Source organism: Balaenoptera ricei, chromosome 13, assembly GCF_028023285.1.
Source record: "Balaenoptera ricei isolate mBalRic1 chromosome 13, mBalRic1.hap2, whole genome shotgun sequence".
NCBI lineage: Eukaryota > Metazoa > Chordata > Mammalia > Artiodactyla > Balaenopteridae > Balaenoptera > Balaenoptera ricei.
In genome coordinates, this window is record NC_082651.1 from 88,007,619 (window position 1) to 88,034,245 (window position 26,627).

At 42.1% G+C, this 26,627-nt stretch overlaps 1 protein-coding gene across 1 annotated transcript; it reads left to right on the forward strand.

Moving 5' to 3' along the window:
- The first annotated feature begins 3,389 nt into the window (after positions 1 to 3,389).
- MATN3 (matrilin 3) lies at positions 3,390 to 24,056 on the forward strand. Its single transcript, XM_059943060.1, has 8 exons — positions 3,390 to 3,661; positions 7,822 to 8,388; positions 11,002 to 11,127; positions 12,854 to 12,979; positions 14,390 to 14,515; positions 17,274 to 17,399; positions 22,108 to 22,218; positions 23,924 to 24,056. Exons 1-8 carry the CDS (start codon positions 3,451 to 3,453, stop codon positions 23,977 to 23,979), a joined length of 1,449 nt encoding a protein of 482 aa, XP_059799043.1. The 5' UTR covers positions 3,390 to 3,450; the 3' UTR covers positions 23,980 to 24,056.
- The last annotated feature ends 2,571 nt before the right edge of the window (positions 24,057 to 26,627 follow it).

Here is a 26,627-nt window from a genome sequence, read left to right on the forward strand (position 1 = left end):
GTGGAGTGAATCTGAGAAAAGCCATTTCCTCAGCATCATTTGACTCTTGGAAAAGTAATGCCAATTAATTTCTTCTACAAACAATCTGTCATGCCTGTTTACTGTCCTGCCAAGGCACAGCTAAATATCAGCCCTGTTCTATGAGCTTTCATTTCCTGAAGTCCTGGTCCCACCATAGACTGTGAACCTACACGCAGTGAGGGAGAATTTACAGGAATTCAGCAGCGGACAACACAGGCCTCAGCTCTGCGCTCCCAGAGCCTGCAGTCTCGTGGGGTATAGAAATAAATACATTTAATATTTTAAAAAAATATATAAAAGAAACACACAGGATACTGTAATAGATTGGAAAGGAAGAGACACTAGGAAAGAATCTATTTAAAACAGTTTTCAAACTGCTGACTGGGAAACATTAGTGAATCATGAACTCTGTTTGGATGTTGATGACCATATTTTTTTAAAAAAATGAAATAGAACCGAATGGACATGAATAAAACAGAAGACATTAGAGTGTGTCACATTTGGTAAGAGTAACTTGTTTCAGGAAATTACTATTTCTGTTGTATATATCCCTATCGTATATTTATGTAGCTCCTGATTCATGATATAAAATGCAGTTGTTACAGTAGATAGTGGTAAATATAAGCTTGAAAAAACTAATTAAGATATGGCCTCAGGGGCTTCCCTGGTGGCGCAGTGGTTGAGAATCTGCCTGCTAATGCAGGGGACACGGGTTCGAGCCCTGGTCTGGGAAGATCCCACATGCCACGGAGCAACTGGGCCCGTGAGCCACAATTACTGAGCCTGCGCGTCTGGAGCCTGTGCTCCGCAACAAGAGAGGCCACGATAGTGAGGGGCCCACGCATCGCAATGAAGAGTGGCCCCCGCTTGCCGCAACTAGAGAAAGCCCTTGCACAGAAACGAAGACCCAACACAGACAAAAATAAATAAATAAATAAATAAAATTTAAAAAAAAAAAGATATGGCCTTAGGAAAGACTGCTCTGAAGAGGAAGACATTACATTGATGACTAATGAATTGATTGATATTTTTTTAAATTAAGTAATGAAACTTAACACTCATGCTTATACCTATAAAATGAAACAATAAAAATCAATGCCAATCTTTTATTAAAGGAAGCGAAATTGCTGTGAGTTGCTCTTTTCAAATATTAATTCAATTGTTTTGAATAGAAGTACATCTTGAGTTCTAAATGTTAATTAATAGCAGTAGGTCATTAAAAGACCTCTTCAGAACTTATTGGCAATGATACAAATGTGCTACCTAAGTTTCAAAAGTAGTCCTCTTCTTTTCCAGAGCTGCCAACATGGCCTTCAACCAACTCTCACGTAGCAAGAAAGCTGGCATTAAAAACTGCACAGACATTAGAACATGAAGTTTAAACTTAATTCCCACATTTTCTGCTTATTCTCAAAGACTTAATAGAATCATGACCACACAGTCATGAAACACTCCCAGATGATATTGCAGGTCAGTCCTAGGGGACATCTACAGCTACTGCTGCTGGGCACAGACAACAGAGCTCACCCTGCTTTCCCCAGGCACTGTATCCAGCTCTACCCTCTCCATGGCTGCTTTGAAAGCTAGCTGTCTCCCCACCCTTGTCAGAATGAAGTCTACAAAGTGCTTGCTTCTTTTCACCACTAGCTGCTGAAACAGAACGGCCGAGCTCAATGAAGTCTGGGTTCCTTGCATGTATAGCTGCAAGAGATGCTGGGAAGCAAGTTGCTGGATTCTACCTGGGGAAGTGCTGACTCATGAAGTTGGAATCCTCGAGTTTATAAGAGTGTTCAAAGGCTTTGAGAATCATCCAAAGACTATGACGACCGACAAATGACATATGTCCATAGCGCTGGCAGACATTGTGTTTGGCGAGCCCTTCTCACCTTGGCATAACTTCTTTCAATCTTCTTAGTGTCCCTTTCCCACTATGATAACACTCTAACTTCTTCTAAGATTCTTTGAAATTGGTGAATTCTCACTGGGAGTTGAGAGACGTTTTCCCTCCTTGTGACTCTCAGTGTCCTAATAAGCTGCTCCCATGGATACTGATGGAGTGTGTAGATTCTGTGAGGTTTGATGAGATGAGAAATTGTTTGAGAACCACTGCTCTGAGGTGGTGAGAGGGAGATGGGTGTGTTAGGGTGGGGGGAGAAGATGGCAGATGGGAAGTGGGACAACCAGGTGCCAAGGCCACAAGGTGGGAACAAGCTTGGTGTCCTCCAGGACAGGGGGAAGGCTAGTGTGGTTGACGCATGTAGGGCAGAATACACTTCCAGATGTGGTCAATTCAGTAGACGAGGTGTCCATGAAAAGGCATTTGGATTTTACTGGAAATGAAGTTGCAAGGTTTAAGAAGAGAAGTGATTTTAAGGTTACTGTGTGGAGTGTAGCTTTTAAAAGGCAGTAGTCTGAAAGCAGGAAGACCAGACAGGATCTGTTGGAACTCATGTTCATTGTCATGTTTGACGATCCAGCTCAGAGGCGACCTGCTTTTAGAAGCCTTACTGGTTTCCTCAGGCAGAGCCAGTCTCTCCTTGAATTCAGTGTGTTCCCTTAGACAGGTACATCATTTATGCTTCTTTCTCTGCCAGTAGACTGTGAGTTCCTGGAGGGTCCCCTGGGCAGCCTCCAGTCCTGTTCTGCCACCATCACTCTTCTGGGGAGGAAGTGGGATAGAGGGAGAGCCTTCGAAGCCTGGGGTACAGGCTGTCCTTCCAGCTCACAGGGGGCTCTCTGGGGAATGTATGTTTGGCTTTCTAGTCCCGGTAATATAAGTTCAAATGTTTATGGGTTTCTGAAGCTGGGATGAAAGCATGTCTATTCATGCTGGTAGAATCTGTGAGCCTTTTTTTTTTTTTTAACAGAGAGCCCACAGAAAAACCTGGGTTACTTGGCTGGGGAAAGGAATGTAGTGTGAGGATGGAGGTGAAACCTTGAGGCAGGCAAACCTGAACGGAGCTGGACGGCAGAGCTCGGGCCTCCTGAACCCGGAGCCTGGGGCCCTGGCCAGACGAGTGGGGGTCGACCAGGCCCCGGGTGTACAGCGAGGCAGAAGTTTCGAGAGAGGTAGAGCCCGGCCGGGAGGCACCGGGCCGAGCCCACCCAGACAAGCCCGGGCCGGCGCAGGGCAGGGGCGGGCGGGGCGGCGGCAGCGGGCCGCAGTCGGGCACCGCGCCGCTGGCCGAGGGACCCCAGACATTCCACGTCAGCCGCGGGAATGCACTGACCAGGCGGCGCGCGGCCCCGGACGGGTTCGCTGGGCGGGGCCTACGGCCGAGGGGCGGGACCCAAGGCTGCGGGGCGGGGCCCACGGCCGCGGGACCTTTAAATTGGCCGCCCGGGAACGGCGCACGGGCCCACGACTGACCCAGCCAGCGAGGGAGCGACGACCCACCGACGGACACGGGCAGCAGCGCCAAGCCCACAATGCTGCGCTATCTGCCGGGACTGCTCCTGCTGCTCTGGCAGCTGCTGCTGCTGCCACCCCCTGCCGTCCCCGGCCCCCTGGACCGCCCCGGCTTCCTGAGGTTGGGGACCCGCGGCCCAGGGGGCAACCCCGGACGCCGTCCCGCTCCGGCCGCCCCCACCGGCACGCCCTATTCTGGGGCCGGCCAGCACGGCGGGGCCCGCGGCGCAGGTACACGGCCTGGGCGGGGACGGGAGAGGGACCCCAGGCCGAGAGGGACCTGAGAGGGCCCCAGGGAGGGACACCCTCCAGGAAGAAGGGAGATCCCGGGCCGGAGTCGGGCGGGATGGATGGGTGGGCAGGGGCATCAGGAGTTGAATGAGGAGGAAGAGCCTCCGTCGTCCACCAGGTATTCCCTCCATCCCAGCCCGAGCCGGACTGTGGTGCAGGAGAAAGATCCCCTCCCCGATGAATCTTGTGGGGATACTGAGGTCCAGAGAAGGGAAGGGAGATGCCCAAGGTCACTCATAGTCAGGGCTAGACTTTGGGTCTCCTGAAGGTCAAACTCCAGCAACTGCCCCCTGAGATTTGAGCAGGGAGGATGGGGCAGCTGTGGGAACACCAGGCGCCTCTCAGCTCTCTGTCCTAGACCCACCTCTGGTTCAGTTCAGTAAACCTTTTCTGAGATTCTGCTTTTAGTTCTCTGGTTGAGCAAACTCCTAGAGCAGCAGAGCTGGAAGATCATCTGACACAGCCCCTGACAGCACATATAGGGAAACCGAGGCTTGTCAAGGAGAGGGGACCCAGCAAATCAGTGTCAGAGCCCAGAATAAAACTCAGGGCTCAGATATCCCAAGCATGGATCTTTCCACTGCTCCAAGCTACCAAGCTCTCAATATGGTTTGCATAAGATTTTATCTTCATTACCAAAAAGTCCAGCATCAGACTTGTTAAAGTCCTGCTTTAAAGAGAGGCTGCATCAAACCATTTTCTGGATGTCCAGTCTCATCTGGCCAGTGATGCTTCATGGCCCGGGTTGATTTGTGTTATCTCCCCCTCCTGCACCTTTCTGGATAATGTTGAGGAAGAGCACAAAGGATTCTTTCCTGCATCAGCTCCAGTGGGCTGGATTTGATATGGCGAGAGCATTGTCATTGAGACAGGGAGTGCCAGGGTTCACAACGGTTAAATTCAGTTAGTAGACAGTTGGTTGCTCCAGCCCAGGAACGGGGATAGGGGAGAAGCCTTTCTCCCAGAAGTTAATTTTACCTCTGGTCCTGATCCACGTCCCTTGGGGAAGCATCTGGGAGGGAGAGGAGGGATTCTGCGCAGGGAGGTCCATGTTCCTCCTAAGCAGTACTGGTCCTTTATTACCTGGAACCCAAACCAATATTGAATGATAATTCTTTAATAAACACAGCATTCCACCCTTTTTCAAATTCACTTCTTTTTGCACCCAGAAACTGCTAAGCTTTGCTATGGGCTTTTATTTCTAGCAGAGCTATCAGAAATTGACAATTATTGTGAGTAAGGAAACATTTTAGGAAATTCAGATTCTCATTTTCTTGGTTTCTGAGAATCAAAGTGCTGTTATCTAGTAAAGGGGAGTGAGATTCAAAAACAATTAATGATGAGGGGGTCTGAATCAGGAAGTAAGCAGATGCTCACAGAATGTCCTGCCATCTGAGTCAAGCCCCCTGTATTTTCTATTCCTGCTGTAATAAATTACCATGAACTTAGTGGCTTAAAACAACACACATTTATTATCTAAGAGTTCTGTGGCTCAGAAGTCTGACACTAGTCTCACTGGACTAAAATTGAGGTGTCAGCAGGGACATGTTCCTTTTGGAAAGATCTTAGAGGAGAATCCATTTCTTTGCCTTTTTCAGCTTGTAGAGGCTGCCCTCATTCCTTGGCTCATGGCCTTTTCCCTCCATTTTCAAAGCCGCCAAAGGCAGGATGAGTCCTCACACGTCATCTCTCAGATCTCCTCTTCTGCCTCTCTCTTCCACTCTGGGGGCTGTTGTAATTACATTGGACCCACCAGAATAATCCAGGACAACATCCTCAATCTCAAATCTTTAACTTAATCACACGTGCAAAGTCTCCTTTACCACGTAAATTAACATAATTACAGGTCCTGGGGATTAGGACATGGACATCTTTGGGGGGCATTAGCCTGCCCACCACACCCCTGTGACCTCCCATAGATGATTCCATGTGAAAAATCAAGTGAAGAAGGAAGGAATCCTGCATGTTTACTTACAAGAACATAGCCTCGATGTTAGTAAGGACACCACTTGGGTGTTAGCGACAGCATTGTCAGATATGGGTTCGTATCACATGTAGTTTTCCCTTTACTCAAATTATGCAAAAACATCCAGATCCAACTCCTGGAAGGATTTTCTTCTTCTTTGCTCTCGATGCATGGTAATCAGGGATGAAATGAAATTCTGGAGGGTTTTTTCTTTTTTTTTTTTAAAGAATTAATTCCTTTTGACCTAGCTAAATACATGATGCACAGCATATTTCAGGCTGGTGGCTCAAAGTCACCAAGCAGGATGTTTACTAGGTACATGAGGTAATGTTAATTTTGGTAGTAGAAAATGTTCCTTCAGAGAGAGGCAACCATGAAATGAAAAGTCCCTTTGGGCTGGGAGTCAGGAAACCTGGAGTCCAATCTACCGCTATTTTCTACCACTTTCTAGCTCCTACAGCTTCCTGAGACTCAGTTTTCTCGCCTGTACAATTGGTATAAAAACAACCTCTGCATCTCTAACTTCACAGGGTTGTTGTGTTGGAATCCTGTGATCTCTAAAGTGTTATTGAAAGTAGGATATTATTTATTGTTTTAGTTAACACCTCTAGGAATCAGGCTAAAACCAAGAGGATACTTTTCAGTTTTTAGAAGAAAACTATACAGAGGCATAATTCCTGTTCCAGACTGGGCTTTTTCTGTCATCAACTGCTTAGCCTAGGAATTTATTTTGAATGAATAAATACCTACACCTTTCCCCGCTACACACTGAGTAAATTGCCTTCTTAGAGTTGCATCAATTTCCAGCCCCCTATTAGGAAAGAAAAGAACCCTGAAAGACACTTCATGCCCAAGAATCTCATTTCCATTCAGGGCTTGGGGTGTGTGTGTGTGTGTGTGTGTGTGTGTGTGTGTGTGTGTGTGTTGAAAGAAGAGGAATGGCTTCTTTCTTAGCTAGTCCTGACTTTTGGATTTGATTTGGGTGGCTAGGAGAGGGAGGAGTACAGAACGAGATTAGAGGAAAAAAGGATAAGAAGGATGTGCTGAAAACAAAAATGTATTGTGTTGCTGCAGTGTGCCAGGTCCTTTTGTGTGGGAACGATACAAGTTTCTTGAGGGCAGGGAATCTGGTTTATTTGCTTTTGTAGCCCCATGGCTTAATACATGGTAGGCTCTCAAAAAAAATATATTTGGTGAATGAAAAAATGAAAGAGAGGTGACTAAGACACTTTGGTGGGGGCAGTAGGACAGATACTAAGTCAAAATCTCTGCTTCTTGAAACAAGACATGCTGACAAAGATGGAAATCAACATGGACCAGATTAAGTTGTTATCCTTCTTTCCACTTTCAAACTGTAACTCGGGTAGTTGGACCTCAAAGTTCACTAAACATGAGTGAATGACCAGATGGAGGGAGAATTTAGGGCTACTCTGGAGCAGTTTTCACCGCCTTGGAAGTGGAGTAAAAGAAGGAGGCCAGCACGAGAGCACCAGTGTGCCTTACCTCACACTCTGCCATTGCCCGAGGGGCTCTGAGGCCTGGGCAGGCAGGGGAGGGTGCAGTGAGGGTGCCCTGAGTTCACCTTTCGCACTATTCAGGGTCACTGTCCCATTGCCTCAGATGGCCAAGATGCCCAAGAGAGGTCTGGAATCCATTCATTCCTGGGAGTCTAGAGGAACCTTTGAACAAAACTTTAAGCAGAAAGATACGGTTCCAAGTGAAATTTCGGGACTCAGCCAGCCTGTAGGGGAGATCTTTGGGGAAATGTCACACCTCTATGTGAATTCTCACTAGGGAATCCTGAAGGCCTCAGTGCTTTCAACATCCAAAGGGGAGGGTGGTCTTGGGGAAGACAGCAGACAGTGGGGTATTTGGGATCAAGGGATGCTGGCCAGAGCTCTCTGGGTGGGAGAACTGCCCCCATTTCTTTCTTGTTTTTTTTTGTTTTGTTTTGGCCCGGCAGCGCGGGCATGCGGGATCTTAGTTCCCGGACCAGGGATCAACCCTTGCCCCCTGCAGTGGAAGCGTGGAGTCCTAACCACTGGCCTGTCAAGGAAGTCCCAGAACTGCCCCATTTCTGACTGTGGTCTGCTCATCGCTTTGTCATGTCTGTTTCCCACACCCTTCTTTGCAGGTGTTTGCAAGAGCATGCCCTTGGACTTGGTGTTTATCATTGATAGTTCTCGTAGTGTACGGCCTCTGGAGTTCACCAAAGTAAAAACCTTTGTCTCGCGGGTAATTGACACTCTGGACATCGGGCCGGCGGACACGCGGGTGGCAGTGGTGAACTACGCCAGCACCGTGAAGATCGAGTTCCATCTCCAGACCCACTCGGATAAGCAGTCCTTGAAACAGGCCGTGGCACGGATCACACCCTTGTCCACAGGCACCATGTCGGGCCTGGCCATCCAGACAGCGATGGACGAAGTCTTCACAGTGGAGGCAGGAGCTCGGGGACCTGCTTCCAACATCCCTAAGGTGGCCATCATCGTGACAGATGGGCGGCCCCAGGATCAGGTGAACGAGGTGGCAGCTCGGGCCCAGGCATCCGGTATTGAGCTGTACGCCGTGGGCGTGGACCGGGCAGACATGGAGTCCCTCAAGATGATGGCCAGTGAGCCCCTGGACGAGCACGTTTTCTATGTGGAGACCTATGGGGTCATTGAGAAACTTTCCTCTAGATTCCAGGAAACCTTTTGTGGTAAGTCTTTGCTTCCAACTAGAAAAGATGTTATACAGTCAGACATTGTGTATCCAAAGAAAAAGAGATTTATTCTTTTTTTTTTTTTTTTTTTTGGTGGCAATTTATGGAAAACTTAAATATAAGCAATGCTTTTTCGTATGTGTGTATTTCTTTTTTTTTTTTTTAACCAACTTAAACATACTTTGTTGGTTTAGAAATATAGAGCTGCCTTATATATAACTTGGTTTGCTCATAAAAATTTTCGTGTTTGCATTAGAAATGTGAAGTTCTGGAAATATCCAGGGTACATGATCCTGCTATTCCCTGATGGGGTCAGAAAAAAATACGAATAAAAAATCTCTAGACAACTCTCTTTTCCCCTCTACCCACCACATTTTTTTCCAGATATTTTCTTTAGTTTTTCCATCTCCAGATTTAACAGAACTCTGCTTGTTTTCGGGCAGAAGACGGGGACTGTGTCTGTCTGTGGAAAGATCAACTGGCTTATATTCCAGTGTAACTGTCAGTCAGTGTGTACACTTAGTGAATACTCCAGTTTTCAGATTCAGCTCGGTGTCTGATTATTCCTTGTGGAGGGAGAGGATTAGGGACCAGGAAGGTTAGGATTTCAGCTCACTTGTGAGATAGCAAGAAGCAGGGTATTTTTTGTTTTTTTATTTTAATTTTTAATTTTTTAATTATTCTGTTACTGTTCTTCTCCTTTCTTCCTTTAGGATGGAGTTTAAATCCGAACATGCTGATTTAATTAGAATTTTTAGCATGAATCAGCCAAACCCATGAATATGAATCCATTCAAGGCTTGGGTTTATCTGTAGTCACTGACCAGAATTATGAATTTGTGGGACTCAAACTTTTTAATTTTTACTTTTAAATTTATTTTTGTTTTTCTTTTAAAAACTTCTATCTTCCTTTGTTTCCTTCTTTCTTTCTTTCTATAGTCATGCTTTATTTTTTTATCATTTGGAGATAATCTTTCAAAGCCCTCTGTGGAATTATCTAAGCAGGTGTGGACAAATTTCTAGTTCAGGTGAATTTTAAAATGTAGATACCTTTTGCTGTATAATCTATTTCACATTTGTTTTTTCAACATGTGTTTATTGATCACTGATGATACAAAGATAAAGTAGTCCCTCCCTACCATCAAGCAACAGTCTGCGGCTGGGGATGAGACAAACAAGTGAACCAATAATTACAATTGTAAATTTCAAGGAGACTTTATATATAAATGAATGTGAAACTCAGCAATCAACAATTTGTCAGGAAATGAGAGATGAAGTCTCGGTCTGGAGCAAAGTCTGGCCTCATCTCAACCAGACCTGGCCAGGGACCCCTTATCTTTCCTGCCCTAGGACACTGGGTCTTCACAAGCTGTCCTTGGCTTTGGTGGCATTGACTCAGCATTCATTGGTTTCCCAAAAGAAAATAGCTTTCTTTCTCCCAGGAAACCCCTCTGTGTTTGTGGGTGAGAACTTTTCCATAAACATGCTGGTCTATGGCAAGGCTGAGTCTCAAAGATAGCACCTGGGGTTGGGCTTGAAGGACATAAAGTAACAAGTGGTGAGTGGCCATCTTTTCATTCTGGTACGAAAGATCTGCTTGTTCTGGGGGGAAAATATCCTGTGGAAAAAAGACTGAGGCGCAGCTGTTGTAGTCAACGAGCTGGAAAGATTATTCCATGAGAAGGCCCTTCTTGGGAAAGGGCCTATCCTATTAACCTGTCCTGTTGCCAAAACAGTGGAGGCTGGGTGACCTGCCACAGGGGTGCCAGCCTCCTGCAACAGGCCTCCTTGTTTTCTCAGAAATGACTAAATTCATTGATTCTTTTATCAAAACCTGTCACTGGGGAAAAAAAAATCTGAGATTAAAAATGGCTCCAGGAGCAAAAAGATGAGGATGCAGTTTAGCTAATGTAATCTAATTTGTTGTATTCTTTCTTTTCTTTTTTACTGATTTGTATATAGCATGTAAGTTTATTCTCCTGGCAGATATGAGAGTCACATGCATATACATTTGGGCTCAGGAACCCATGCCGCATATTCGGAAGGCAGTTACCTACGTTGCCCTCCACCATTTGCAATTTCAAACATGTATTGCTGCCCAAGAGTGAGTGGGTTCCAGGCCTAGAGGAAAGCCTGGGTGTGAATTCTGTTTAGACACAAACTATAGAACCCTTGGAAACTGGGTTCTGGTGGCAGTGGGACCACTAGCTCATAGAACTTCAGGAAGTACATTACTGTTTTCTTTCTGTTGGGAAGCAGAAGTCTTTTTTTCTGGCTAGGTGGATACATTGAATAAAATATCGAATTTCATATGAAGAGTTTGGCTCTTTCATGTAAAGAGTTTGGCTTCAGCTCCAAATTCAAAATTCCCTTTCTTTTTTGAGAAAGTCCACCACAAGATCTATGATTTTAAATTAGTTACTAATTTAAACATTACTAAGAGTGGTATTTATAATAAGCCAGGGGCAGGAAACAAGTAGCCAATTTTTAGAGTGAACTAAAGATAGAATCAGAGAGGAACCTGGAGAGTGATGTTGTTTTGACACAGGAGGAAGTATCTGAAATGCTTCTTACGTGTCCACGCTGACTGTTGTAAATTTCATTTGCACAGCTCTGGACCCATGCGCGCTGGGCACACACCAGTGCCAGCATGTGTGTGTCAGTGATGGGGAAGGCAAGCACCACTGTGAGTGCAGCCAAGGATATTCCTTGAATGCCGATAAGAAGACGTGTTCAGGTGAGGCTGCTTAAGGGGTGGTGGCTGATGGAAACATATCTGGGGACTCACCCCAGGCTTTGGACTGGCCTTATGCTTTTCTCCTAACTGCCCTGTGGTGGATTTACTGTTATCAACGACTTGCCTTGAAAAGGAACATGAGGGGAAAAGTGAGGTAATACCTAAAACAGCCTATTACAGTACTTATTACTAGGTTTAGAGAGAAGGGTTAGTAGGGAAAAGGGCTAGTGAGGAAGGGGGCCAAAACTCTTCGTCCTTTTGAGGTTTTGGATTTTTTTTTCCGGGGTTTTATTTAATTAAATACAAACTCCTCTTACCTCTCTGTGACCGTAGAAGATTCATGGAATCTAGAAGTGGAAGAAAATCTAGGGAGGTTCTCACTCATCTGCTCTATGAATACTCATGTACAATCAATGAAGAGTGGGAATTAGGTCCAATCTGTTAAATCCTAGAAAAAAGTTTTTGAGAGGAAGAAAACTTAGAGATCATTTCATTCAACCTGCTCATTTTATAGAAAATGAAACTGAGACCTCCGCAAGAAGGGAGAAGACTTACCTACCCATGTCATGGGATCTGTTAGTGAAAGAGCCAAGACCAGGAAGTGGGTTCCCACACAGTCCAGCAGGCTTCCTCTCGTGCCAAGCTGTCCCATTTCATTAGCACTGTGTGTGTGTGTGTGTGTGTGTGTGTGGCCCGTAGTTAGCACTGTGTGTGTGTGTGTGTGGTGTGGCCCGTAGTTAGCACTGTGTGTGTGTGTGTGTGTGGCCCGTAGTTAGCACTGTGTGTGTGTGTGTGTGTGGCCCGTAGTTAGCACTGTGTGTGTGGGTGTGTGTGTGGCCCGTAGTTAGCACTGTGTGTGTGTGTGTGTGTGTGTGGCCCGTAGTTAGCACTGTGTGTGTGTGTGTGTGGCCCGTAGTTAGCACTGTGTGTGTGTGTGTGTGTGTGGCCCGTAGTTAGCACTGTGTGTGTGTGTGTGGCCCGTAGTTAGCACTGTGTGTGTGTGTGTGTGTGGCCCGTAGTTAGCACTGTGTGTGTGTGTGTGTGTGTGGCCCGTAGTTAGCACTGTGTGTGTGGGTGTGTGTGTGGCCCGTAGTTAGCACTGTGTGTGTGTGTGTGTGTGTGTGGCCCGTAGTTAGCACTGTGTGTGTGTGTGTGTGTGTGGCCCGTAGTTAGCACTGTGTGTGTGGGTGTGTGTGTGGCCCGTAGTTAGCACTGTGTGTGTGTGTGTGTGTGGCCCGTAGTTAGCACTGTGTGTGTGTGTGTGTGTGTGGCCCGTAGTTAGCACTGTGTGTGTGTGTGTGTGTGTGTGGCCCGTAGTTAGCACTGTGTGTGTGGGTGTGTGTGTGGCCCGTAGTTAGCACTGTGTGTGTGTGTGTGTGTGTGTGTGTGGCCCGTAGTTAGCACTGTGTGTGTGTGTGGCCCGTAGTTAGCACTGTGTGTGTGTGTGTGTGTGTGTGTGTGGCCCGTAGTTAGCACTGTGTGTGTGTGTGTGTGTGTGTGTGTGTGGGTGTGGCCCGTAGTTAGCACTGTGTGTGTGTGTGTGTGTGTGTGTGTGTGGGTGTGTGTGTGGCCCATAGTTAGCACTGTGTGTGTGTGGTGGTGTGTGTGGCCCGTAGTTAGCACTGTGTGTGTGTGTGTGTGTGTGTGTGGGTGTGTGTGTGGCCCGTAGTTATGTATTTACCATGCTTTCCATGTGTTGACATTTGTTCTGATCATCTTTTGATAGTTATTGATAAGTGTGCTCTTAACACTCACGGCTGTGAACACATCTGTGTGAACGACAGAACTGGCTCTTATCATTGTGAGTGCTATGAAGGTTATACCTTAAATGAAGACAGGAAAACATGTTCGGGTAAGTGGGGGCAGAGGCTTTACTGTCGCCTCCCTGTTTACCTACCTCCCTAGTCAGTGTTTGGCAGGGGTCACATCGACGGGGAGCTCGGTCTCTTTTTCTCTCTTGCCATCTCGGGCTTTTCCCCTTTCTTATTAGAAAAGTTATAAATGGCAGCATGTGTGTCTCATGACCCACATGTGTGAGTGTGTTGTTTATTTCCTTCTCTGTACCCAGCCCTAAGAGTCCTTTCCAGAATCTAAAGACAATTTAGTATGTGAAAATCAAATAACAGCCCACAAGGTACTTACTATTTACAGAAAGAAAAGCAGTCATTCCATAATGGAGAAACCTGGCAGACACCCCTTCAACCAAGACATCAGAATTAACATCACCAGCAATAACACACAGTGACGTCATGCATCTCCTGACATGATGTTCTGAGGGCACAATAGCACTTCTGTGGTATTCTTGCTAAAAATTCAGAATCATGAGGAAACCTCAGACAAAACCAAATTGAGAGACATTCTACAAACTAATTTTTCAGTAATTTTCAAAAGTGTCACAGTCATGAAAGGCAAAGACAGACTAAAGAAATGTCCCAGATTGGCGGAAACTAAGGAGATGTGACAACTTAATGCAATGTGTGATCCTGGATTGGATCCTGGACCAGAAAAAGGACATTAGTGGTGGAACCATTGGCAAAATTTGAATAAGGTCTGTAGGTTAGTTAATGGCATTGTATCAGTATTAGTTTCCTGGTTTTGGTAATTACACTATGCTTATATAGGATGTTAACATTTGGGGAAATGGGGTGAAGTACTGGATTTTTTGCACTAGTTTTGAAACTTTTTCATAAGCCTGAAGTGATTTCAAAACAAAAAGCTCTAAGATAAAAAAAAAATAGTTAAAAAATATCATGTCAGTACAGAGAAAAATACATTGAGTAGCAATTTGGGTCTTGAGTTCTGATGCTGCTCTGAGTCATTTGGTCTCCTTTGGACTCAGTTTCCTCATTTATTACAGGAGAGGGTCGAGCTACAGTTTCTTCAAACTCTAATTCTATGTCTTTCTGAATCTAGTATAATTCGTTCCACAGCTGTTAGAATCCCTCTGATTCAGCATAAATACAACAAATCTAAAAGGAACACTTTAGAAAGTATTCATGAGATACTTCGATTATAAAAAAAGCTCAGTATAGATGATTCTGAAAAGGGGTGGGGAAAAATAGAAGCATAAGTATTGTGTGTGTAGGAGTTTGTTTTACTCAGCCAATTCCTAGTGAGAACAAATATTACTGATGGCTTTGAGTGGTTTCTAATAAGTTTTCCTCTTCTGCATTGCTAGCTGCAAATAAGAAGATTTCTATATATGGCTGTTAAAAGACTTTTCCACGTTTAATATCTTTTCTTCTGGACTTTTGTTGGGCAGCTCAAGATCAGTGTGCTTTGGGCACACACGGCTGTCAGCACATTTGTGTGAATGACAGAGCTGGGTCTCATCACTGTGAATGCTACGAGGGCTACACTCTGAATGAAGATAAAAAAACGTGTTCAGGTAAGGTCCACTCAGTAAATTCTTTCGTCCGGGGCTCTTTCTACTTCAGTGAAACCAACTTGCATCTCACCAAGAGAGAGATTCTTAAAGGTAATGTAAGGAATTGGGCTTCAGACATTCTACCATGCTTTTCAGACCAAGGTAAACATTGCTCAGGAGGCAGTGAGCTCACTAGGTTTTGCAAACATAGCTCACTTCAGAAAATTACTGGGTAATGGGTAGGGAGTGGGGGATATAAGAAAAGCTAATTGAATGTACGGTCCTAATCCAGGAAAATTTTATAGCTCTGTAAAGCAAATAGGAAACTTTAGAGGAAGTCAGCTGGGCAGTAACTATTTGGTGTGATAGGCTGAACTGATCTTTTTCCAATTAAAACTTGTCCTGGAACTTTTCTGTAGCGTTAATCTTAAAGCCAGATCGTTTTAGTAAAGGAGGCTTTGTAAATGACTGAATTAGACCCACACAGATCTTCCAGTAAGTTTGAAGCAAGTCCTTCCCTGACAGTTTCTAGATGATCAGTCTTGGGTGAATCTGAGACTTACAACTTGGCGAGGAAGCCCGTGCCAGAACTGCTAATCCTCATTAATTTGATTTAAACTCACTGGCAGAACAGAGTGGCATTTGTAATGTAAAAACACTCCTAAGAGAAATTCCTAGCTCTCAAGGTGGTGTTTAGTTTTGGCATATTCAATATTTTTTTAGATTTTGTGTATGCTTTCCTCTTCCTTGAGATGTAATGTGTGACCTTTTCAAGAGAGATTAAAGGAAGTGGCATATCTCTAATTCCCCTTTTTTTAAAAAAATGAGATCAGTAAAAGAGTACTGAGCACCTATTTTGTTCCCAGGACTCTGCTAAGCTGTGGGGATGTAAGGAAGCGTCAGCTTCTGCCTCTGAGCTACGTACAGGCTGGGTGCAAAGAGAACCAGCACCTGAAGAAAGCAGGGACTCTTAGCCAGGGAGAGGCACCGGCAGTAACTAAGGGTGGGAGGGGCTGGGAAGCAGGAGGTCTGGGCTGGACACAGAGGGCTGGGACTGGAGGTGGGCCTCGGAGGGCAGATAAGGCTTAGATGGAGGAGTGGAGAGGGCAAGGGCAAGGGGAGTGGCTTGCATTGGTTTGTTCGGGGGTGGGACTAAGTCAGTTGGATGGAAAGGACTCAAGGCTGCATTTCTCAAACCGTTACAAGTATCCCTCTTGGTACTTTAAGCAGGACCTTTAATCTGAAGACCTGGGAAAGGGAAACAAAAACACATTTACATGTAAACTAACAGATATTATGGCATAAAATGGACCGTTTTATTAAAAAAAGAAATCAAAGGAGATTTTCAGTTAAGGCAGACTCCTCCAGGCAACACTTCCAGATAACGGTTTGCCAACATTCTTCAGTGCCTACTGGGTACCATGCACGGTTCTAGGCATTTTAGGCACAATCACACATTACTGCTCACAGCAACTTTACTCACAGCAACTTTAGAAGGAAACTGAGGCACAGACAAAGTAACTTGCCTATGGTCACTTGCCTAATGAGTAGCAGAGCCAGGATTTGAACCCAGGCACTTGCTCTGGTGGTTACATATGCTCTCAAACACTAAGCTACACTGCCTCATGGTGCAAAGCAGAGGACAGCAAAAGGAGATAGAAGAAAAAGACGAGACGGTGGGAAGTTGGTATTTATATATTTTACAGCAATAATGGATGCCATTCTAAAACCGGGGTACATGACATGGGTCAGATCCCCTCTAATGGCCTGCCTTCCCCTTGCTGGGCAGTGGGAAGGCCTGTAAATTAAATGTGGAGCCCCAGATCACGGGCCAGGGGCTGGAGGCACATCTACTTGTTATCGCTAGAGTCGCTGCTAAGCTGGGCTGAGGGGAAAACAAAATGTTCTGCTAGTAGGCATTTTGCTGGAAACATCTGAATTGTAGTAGTGAAAGGGAATATCAGTGTGAAAGTTGGAAAGACACTATGGATAGATTACCTGGGGCCTTATGCTTCACGAACAGCTGTTTTATAGGCAATAGTGAGCCATGGAAGGTTTGTGAGCATAAAATGACACTTAAGAGAAGAGTTAGAGGAGAACAAATAAAGTAGTTTGGCTTCTGCAATGGCCGAGGAAGAAGCTATGTATCCCAGGAAGCCCTTGTTCCTTGTAATGTATTTACTTGTGACAGACACAAATACTTCCCTATCCAGTCATACACACCATCACCATCATCATCATCATTTTTATTATTTTTCCTCTATCTGTGTGTGTGTGTGTGTGTGTGTGTGTGTGTGTGTGCGTGCAGGCCAGTGTTTTCTGTCCCACTTTAAGCATCAAGGGCAGGCCTTTGGTCAACACAGTTTTTGTGCAGCATCAAATGTAACTCCATGTGCAGGTAGGTCCCTAATAATTTATTTTTGGTGATGGTGAAGATGATCTGTGTATAGCTGGAGAGGTTGGAGGCATTCATGGTCATCAGGAAAGGCTGGAGATAAGTTCTGGAATAGAATCAAGACTCAGTGCAGCCCCAGGACTGCAGATAGCAAAAAAGAGAAGGCACCGAGATAGCTGCAAGAGATAAGGAAAAGGGTGTGGGATAGGGAACGGGAAAAGAGGCTCTCTCCTTCTGAAACATGCGAGACGCGTTGCTGACGACTGTAGGATTCATTTGCTGCACTTGTTGGCACCGAACCAAAGCTTCTTTCTCCTGGAAGTCTGTGTTTAGTTTCCAGTTGTAATTTGTGAATATTCTCTTTCCTGCCCCACTCCTGGTCAGTTCGTAACCAATGTGCACTGGGCTCTCATGGGTGCCAACACATCTGTGTGAATGATGGGGCCGCGTCTTACCACTGCGATTGTTATACTGGCTACACCTTGAACGAAGACAAGAAGACATGTTCAGGTGAAGACTGTCCCTTTAAGCCTAATTCATGTGCTAGGACAGTCTTAGGAGTGAGCTTTCCTGTCTTCAAGTCCGAAGCACGCTTCTGAGTCTTGCTCCTTGGTCAGAATTCTCCAGTGGTTCCCAAATGTCTTCAGAATGAAATAATTCTACCTTTTCACCAGGCATCCTTCCCTCCATGGTCTGATTCCATTTTTTTTTCCTAATTAAAGTCTCTCCCTAAGTCCAGGTTTTTTTTTTAAATTACAGTAAAATATACATGACATAAAATTTAGCATGTTAACCATTTTAAGTGTAGTCCAGTGGTGTTAAGTACATTCACATTGTTGTGCAACTATCCCACTGTCCACCTCCAGAACTTTTTTTATCATCCCAAACTAAAGCTCTGTACCAATTAAACAAAAACTCCCCATTCCACTCTCCCTACCCCTGGTAACCACTCTTTTTCATCTTGTCACTACATTTGGCCCCAGATTCACTCCTTCTCTCCAAGACCTGTGATTCAGCCACATGGACTGTTTGATATTCCTGAAGCATGCCCTGTACTCACCTGTCTCCATCCTTTACTGTGATCTGCTTCCCTTGCCTCTTCTGCTTGTCAAAATCCAAGAACCACATCCTTGCCAACGTTTGGTTTTGTTGGATTAAACTTTTGTCAGTCTGGTAGATGTAAAGAAGTATCTCCCTGTAGTCTTTTTTTTCCCCATTTCCTGGTTACTAAAGAGGCTAAGCTTCTCTTCTAATATTTATTTGTCACTTCAGTCTCTTATCTGGAAAAGCTATTTATGTCTTTATTTTTCTATTGGGTTATTTATATTTTTCTTACTTATCATAACAACTCTTCACATGTCTGGATATAAATTCGTTGTTGATTTTATGTGTTGCAAATATCTTCTCCTAGATTGTATTTATATTTCCACTTCTTAAATGACGTCTCTGCAACAGCATTCGTTATGTTTTAATTCTTAAGTTGTGCAGTGGGTTTATCATGCATTCGTTTTTATGCATTATGAGGCATTTGTCTTTATTATGCATCATAACTCACATCAGTGTCCTATAAATTACTTTTTGTGAATCAAATGTTACAAAATAATGTTTGTTTGTTTAATTTCCAGGGCTAGTTCAGTTTTTACCCCCTTTACCAGAATTCCCCTTATTCTTCCATTGAACTGTGTCCTCTTTCTCAGCACTGGATGCCTTGTGTTGTGGTTACTTGTGTGTTCCTTCAATCATTCCTTCATCCAGTCAATAAATATAGCATCTGCTATGTTCTAGGCACTAGGTATACAATCATGAACAAAACAGGTATGGTCTTTAGTAACAGTCTAGGGGGAAAAGACAAGTACATAACACATTTATAAATTAAATAAGAGCAGTGATGGAAGAGAACAGAATGCGGGTTGGGGAACATATTTCAGGTTGGGAGGGTCTCTCTGAGGAAGTGACGTTTGAATGCTGAGGATCAGCGGCAGGTAGGTTGAGACTGGAGTGCTGGCGGAAGGAGGGAGAGCAATGCCAGGTCCTGAGTGGTGGCTTTAGTGGGGAGAGGAAGTGAAAGGCCACCCGTGTGACGGAAGCATGACCAGCCAGGGATAAGTGTGGGGTAAGGCAGTTTGGAGAGTTAGGCGGGGTCAAATCATGCTGCTCCTCTGGGGCATGGGAAATTCTATGAGAAATGGGAAGTCATGGAGGGTTTTTAGCAGTGGAGCGGCACGATGCTGTTTATATTTTTAAAAGTCACTCTAGCTGCTGTGTGAACAGCGGATTGAAGAGGATGAAGAGCAAAAGAAGACCAGTTCGGGGGCTATTGCAGTTGGGCTAGGATGGTGACAATGTGATAGAAGTAAACTGATTGCAGACATGTTTTGAAGGTAGGATGAACAGGGCTTGGTGATAGACTGGATGTGGGGATAGGATGGGGGAGGAGTAGGATGGCTTTCCTATTCCACTTGAGCACCTGGAATGATGGGGTATCTTTACTGAGGGGACTGAGAGTGAAGCAGATTTGGGGAAGAAAATGCAAGTTTTGGACTTGTGTTTTTTTTTTTTTAAATAAATTTATTTATTTTTATTTTATTATTTATTTTTGGCTGTGTTGGGGCTTCGTTTCTGTGCGAGGGCCCTCTCCAGTTGCAGCAAGCGGGAGGCCACTCTTCATCGCAGTGCGCGGGCCTCTCACTATCGCGGCCTCTCTTGTTGCGGAGCACAGTCTCCAGACGCGCAGGCTCAGCAGTTGTGGCTCACAGGCTTAGCCGCTCCGCGACATGTGGGATCTTCCCGGACCGGGGCACGAACCTGTGTCCCCTGCATTGGCAGGCGGATTCCTAACCACTGCGCCACCAGGGAAGCCCCTGGACTTGTGTTTTTATGCTCCTGTAGACCCCAACCACCACGGGTAGTAGATTTTGTCTGTACTCTTAGCATCTACCATAACACCTGACAGTTACTCAGCAGGTACTTCATTTGAAGTAAAGTGTGGATCAGTTTCTTGGGGAGGGTGAGAAAAATAAGGAGCAGCATGCTTTTAGAATTTGAGTATTTCTGGGTACTGTCTTCCTATCTTAAGTGTTTAATCTTCAGAAAAATCAGTCTTGGACATTTTTTCTTCTCCTGGAAGGTGAGGATTCCAGAATGGTTTATAATAGCTTAGGCTCTGACCTCATTTGTTTAGCCATTCACTTATTTATTTGTTCAGCAAGTATTCATGAAACTTCTGTTCTATATCTAGGACTCTGTTAGGTCCCGAGGAAAGAACTGGAGACAGATGAATGTTTTGTGGTTTGCACTGTACAAGTCTTGCACTACTTTTGTTAAATTTATTCCTAAATATTTTATTCTTTTTCCTGCCAGTGTGAATGGATCCATCTCTCAACTTTCAATTGTGCAACATACCAGTTTTCCAGTTTTCTACGGGGTGTTTTAATGAGAATATTACACTGAGCCCCTACCCTCACAGAGCTTATAGGCTATCAGGCAAGATATACTGGAAAAGTATCATAGGTACAAATTTTATACTCTGTACAGGGATGATGGGTATGTACTTGATATTCAGTAGATACTTTTTGGCTTACTAATTAATTTACTCATTGAGATGGGGATTTGAGCTGGCTGTCCCTAAAAGTTTCAATAGGATTTAGACAGCTAGATAATCAAGTGAATTTATGGTCCTCCAGCCTTGTATCTTATCTTTGTATTGGGTTGACCAAAAAGTTCGTTTGGGTTTTTCTGTAACATTTTACGGATAGAATGTGGGAGAAAATGCAAGAGCAAAGGACTACTCTTTGTCCCCAAGCAGTACTACTACTCAGTTGGAAGACTATTCATCAGTCTTCAGACCTAGAAGTTACTCTTATTTCTGTTAGGCAACTTTAGGGGCTATTATATTGAGTAGGAATAGCTGCCTTACTGAATTACAGAAAGAAATTGGAGTTAGAATTAACATTCTCCCACGTTCTTTGCTTAAATGTCAATACAAACCTGAATTTTTAGTTCCAAAGTATTTATGGGTAAGAACTAGAATTCTCAGTTCAAACCATTCAGTAGAATAATGATCTATATAGGAAATCAGGAATTATCTAGTTTTAAACCTTGAAATGTTTTGGCCACACAAATAGAGGACTGTTTTCCTCATTTTCATTTTTTAAAATTGAAGTATAGTTAATTTACAATGTTGTGTTAGTGTCAAGTATACAGCAAAGTGATTCAATTTTATATATATATATATATATATATAACTTTTCAGATTCTCTTACATTATAGGTTATTACAAGATACTGAGTATAGTTCCCTGTACTATACAGTAGGTCCTTGTTGTTTAACTATTTTATATATAGTAGGGATATGTCTTAATCCCAAACTCCTAATTTATCTTCCGCCTTCCCCCAATCCCCTTTGGTAACCATAAGTCTGTTTTCTATGTCTGTGAGTCTATTTCTGTTTTGTAAATAAGTTCATTTGTATCACTTTTTTAGATTCTACATGTGATATGATATTTGTCTTTCTCTGTCTGACTTACTTTACTTAGTATGACAATCTCTAGGTCCATCCATGTTGCTGCAAATGGCATTATTTCATTCTTTTTATGGCTAAATAGTATTCCATTGTATATATGTACCACATCTTCTTTATCCATTCATCTGTCGATGGACATTTAGGTTGTTTCTGTTTTGGCTATTGTGAATAGTGCTGCTATGAAGATTGGGGTGCATGTATCTTTTCAAATTAGGGTTTTCTCCAGATATTTGCCCAGGAGTGGGATTGCAGGATCATATGGTAGGTCTAGTTTTGGTTTTTAAAGGAACCTCACACTGTTCTCCATAGTGAACATTTTCATTTCGTAATGAGTACACAGTATCACAAGGGATTGTCTTATCTCTGCATTCTTGGCTTCTCCCTGCATCAACTTAAATATTTACTTTATATCATGGAAAATTTCAGACAATTACAAAAGTATAGAGAACAATAGAATGAACTCTCATATAACCATCACCCAGCTTTGACAATTGCAAACTTTTCCTCAACATCTCTAACTCAGTTTCTTTGGTGACAAAGTCCACAGTACTTTCTCCTCTTTCCATGTGCTCTTATATTATCTCCTAGAAAATGCATTTAGGTAAGAATTAAAAATGGAAGTATTGAATCACAGATTTCCTGATTTGCTATGATTTCTAATTAGCTATAACATTTCGTGTATTGTCATTGTCTTCAGCCATTGCAGAAGCACGAAGACTCATCTCCACAGAAGATGCTTGTGCGTGTGAAGCCACACTGGCATTCCAGGATAAGGTCAGCTCATATCTGCAGAGACTGAACACCAAGCATATCCTTTCTGGAAGGTTTTCTGCTTCTGCTTGAAGCCAGCCTAGGTACTACAATTGAGCTGACATTTTAGGACATTCCACAGGATAAGTGCCTTATTCATTAAGTTTTAAGATGAGCCATAGTAATACACAGCTTTAATTTTTTAAATTTAGAGTTCTTTTAAAATGTTTTAAGACCGTTATACCCATTCTTATTTACATGTCAGAGCTGTGTAATTATTTATTTTTCTAGTGCTTTTCCATAACAGTATAAGCTCCTAATTGAGCTCTATTTGACAGTGCTATTATCCTGATTCCTTAATATGACTTTCTTATTCAGAATCTGTACATGTACAAAATGAGTCAGCTGATTAATGGAGTGTGATAGTTCAGATGACACACAGCTGTGTGCTTTGTCTAGCCAAGTGGTCAAAAAGCAGATTTCAAAATGTAACATGGTACTACCTCAGAAACTTTCAAAATCAGTCTTTTAGCCAAAGGAGTAATTCAGGAAAAGTACTTTTTCTTAGCATAGTTCAAGTTAACATCACCTTTCCTAGGGATCTTAGAGGCATGGTATTCAGACTGTGATAGGGATACCCTAGGGGTATGCAGAGACTTTCCAGGGGTATGTGGGGACACAGAAAATTTTAAAGGAATCAATTTCCAAATCCTTCACTTCCTTAAATCGATCTGCCTACAATGCAACTTGGGGTCAGTTGACATTCTCTTTTCCCATCTCTCACTTCAGTGTCACCATTCTCCTAAATTTATACAAGAAAGGCATACCTCTTACTTACCCTGAATTTAATAAGGTGAATTTCTTGGAAAGGTAAAATCTCCAGAGAGCCAAATAAAGGGCCAGTTCAACAGTTTTTTAAATTAAGCCTTCATAAACACACCTCCCCCAATTCATCCCATTAGGAGATACCTTTCTAATTAAAATTTACCTTTTATTTTTAATGATTTTATGTCAAAACTTGTGACTTATTCGTTGTTTGGATCAATTGTGTCCCCGTAATAGTTGTAATGGTAACTCAACTGAGACGATTAAAAAAATTTAGCACCTCATGGTCAAAGAAAATTAATTCAAAGGTAATTTCAATATAAATGTGTATGTGCTTATTGTTTGTATAAAGTTTACATCAGAGAAGTATAATAGAGTGATAAAGAACAGATTTCCAAGATTCAAAGTAGAATAAAATTGTGGAGGAAGTAGAAAGGAAATACAAATTCAAGGAAATATTTTATTTTAGAAGAACAACAGTAGTAACAATTCAGTATGGTATTAATATTACATGGGGTACATTTAAAAGACGGATTTAAATTTTGTTTTAAAGCATCAATATTTATAATATAGCAGAAATTGCATATTTGCAACTAAAACTTATGATGAAAATTTTCATGTAATCTAAATATGCACAAGATAGCACTTATTTGTCAAAATTATTTTAGGGGACATATGAACGAAAAATGTTTGAAGACCACTGCTTTATATCATGCTCGCTAAAGAACAGAATATCTGAGTTTTAGATAGATTAGATTTTTGGTGAGAAAATAATTTCACTCTTTTTGTTCAAAATAGAACTTAAATATATATATATATATATATATATATATATATATATATATATATATATATTATCCTGTATTGAAGTGTTTGAAAGTGTGTTTGCATTTTCTAATGTCTAAAAATATATGGTGTTAGCCTTAACAACTAGCCACTTGATGACATTTTGGAGAAGTTGCAAGCAAGTGAATATGGACAAATACATCGTTAAATTCCTCAAATTTTTTACCTGGAAATATGAAGCATTTGGTGTACTTAATACTTTGGCATACTCCAGTGTTCCTGCTAGTAATGTGCCATTACCAATGCTTTCATGTTACTGGATAAGTAGTATGAAGATCTTCTGGAGAATCTGTATCATTTTTCTAAGGAAATAAATGTCCCTTAGTAAGAGCAAATTTTAGTGTCTCTAAGCTATGACTGTGAAATAGTTGGTAGAAAACAGAATGAAAAGTTTCATAATTTCTTTCTTTCTTTACTAATTGAGCCATTTAATTTTTAAATGTTCATATTAGTAAGATAACCAGGCTTAAAATGCGAACTTTTGATCTGTTTTCTTGATAGTATTTATAGTGTAAACCAGTCTTGTTACTTTAGAGTGTAAATTGTACAGGGTCTTTACACATAAGAAGTTCATATAATTAAATTGAGATGAATACAATTTAGAACTATATCTTTATCACTTTTTGTTTTTTTCTCATTTTTGCCAGAGTATTGTTGAAGCTGTGATCAGGAGATTGTAATACACATACCTAAATATAGTTAATACAGATTAAGTGAACTGTTATATGTCATTTTTAATTCATTCTGATGTTAGAAAGAAACACACAACTAGTTGTGAATTAAGTGTTAAACTTTTTACCCAGGACAAAAACCCTAAATTTACTTTATTGTTTTACTCAAGGATCCAGTCAATAAAATTATATATTAATAAATACTGGTATAATAAGTAACAAAACCTAATGTCTTTTAAAATGTTAATGATAAACCTCTTTTTTTTAACTTACATATTTGATAAATTTTTTTTTCAGCTTTTATGTTTATAACTTTTAGAAAAAAATAGTTCTTTAAATTGTATACTACTCATTCTTTTCTTGGTTTATGTTGTGTTTAGTATAATAAAAATGTCAATATCTTTATATACTATTGTCATGCTTTTTTTTGGTAACTCTTATATCAACTTTGTCCATTAACATATTTTCTTAAATTAAGCTGAATTACAATTATTTTGAATGAAACAGTTTCTTGTCAAAGGACACAATATTGTGACTCTTCCTATAATTTAATCCCATGCTCTTAAAATTAAAAATTTAAGTTCAGGTTAAACAGAAAGGCTTTAATCAAGAATGTTGTGGGAGAGGGAATAAAACAAAATTACATAAATTCAGATAAAATAATGATGAGGGTACATTAATATATGCACTTGAAAAGAAAATATAACCTACAGATGCAAACCCAGAAACAGTAAAAAATCTAAAATATAAACTGTAAAGAGAAGAAATGAAAGATGAACACATCAAAGGCAGTAAATATTATATGAAACATATATTGTTATTGCTCAACATTTTTGAATGCACCTGACACAGAGCAAGTATTATTTTCCAAACTTATTTGAGCACACAATCAGTTATATTAATATATCACAAAGAAATGGTGTTATAGGAGGAATAAATGAGAGCTCATGTGCAAGAACTAGGGAAAGGTATTTAAAGAGAGACAAATTTTCAAGAGTGTGACCATCAGTAGCTTGAACTAATCATGTCTTAAGCTTAACCAGTTGACTGGAATCCCCTGGCTTAGACAATTGATTTCTTTCTTGAGTCCAGTATAGGGAGCCTGTGATCCGGTGCCGACAAACATATCTTAGGGATGTAGTTGGTGCTGAAAAAGATACACATTCATTTGAAAACAAACATATTATCTGAATGGGATCGGGCTTAAGTTTGGGAAGGATTTCTCAGGGAGATCTGATGTGTGCGTTTGGCTAGGTGCAATTGGCCAAGGAAGCAGGAACATCATAGGATATATAAAATGGCATTGGAAGCACACAGGAATAGTGGGACTGAAAAAAGCATATTGGCTTGCTTAAAGTGGAGGCACCAAAGTAAAAACATTTTAAGAACGAAGAAAGATCTGATTTTAGCTTGGGTTTAGATTTAATAGGAAAGGCACTAGGACCATCGTCAATTTTCGAGTATGCTGGGTGAGGCAAGAGCCTCGGGTCAAAGGATTTGAATGTTATTTGCCTGAGATGGGGAAAGACTCTAGGTGGGGAAATTAGCTACCGCTGCATAAAGTACACACTAGATTATACAAATCAACAGTCGTAGCCGCAAATATGGTAAAAGGTAAAACCAGAGACAAATTAAAAAAACAGATGAGACTGAATAATTTCATAGGAGTTTCTGCGCTATGTCTAAAATTGTGGTGGTCTGTAACTCTCCAAGCATTCAGAAAGGACAAGGAGAATTGAAGAAAGAAATAAGGTAGAAAAAGAATACAGTGGACCACAGGCAAGAAAATACCAAACACCTCAAGTACTTAAAAATGGGAGGCTATGCCCCAATGGCAATTATATGCTGTAACAGCCCACAGCTCACACATATTTTTTTTCTCTTTTTAAAAATTAAAAAAAAATTGAAGTGTAGGTAATTTACAATGTTGTGTTAGTTTCAAGTGTACACACTTATTCTTTTTATAAGGACCCTTGGGCTGCAGTAACAGCTTAAACAAGTTGTTAAAAAGTACTAAAACAAACAGAATTAACAAAATCTCCCACCCCCAAATTGCTCCAGGGGGCTCTCCCATCCCCAAAGGCACAAAGGAAGGTTTGCACGCTCTGAAAATGCACGTTTGTGC

What these genes read in the sequence shown, in the direction of transcription:
- MATN3 (XM_059943060.1), top strand. Translation starts at nt 3,451, where the DNA reads ATGCTGCGCTATCTGCCGGGACTGCTCCTGCTGCTCTGGCAGCTGCTG. An exon ending in CGATAAGAAGACGTGTTCAG is followed by an intron (nt 11,128 to 12,853) that starts GTGAGGCTGCTT and finishes ATCTTTTGATAG; the next exon opens with TTATTGATAAGTGTGCTCTT. An exon ending in AGACAGGAAAACATGTTCGG is followed by an intron (nt 12,980 to 14,389) that starts GTAAGTGGGGGC and finishes TTTGTTGGGCAG; the next exon opens with CTCAAGATCAGTGTGCTTTG.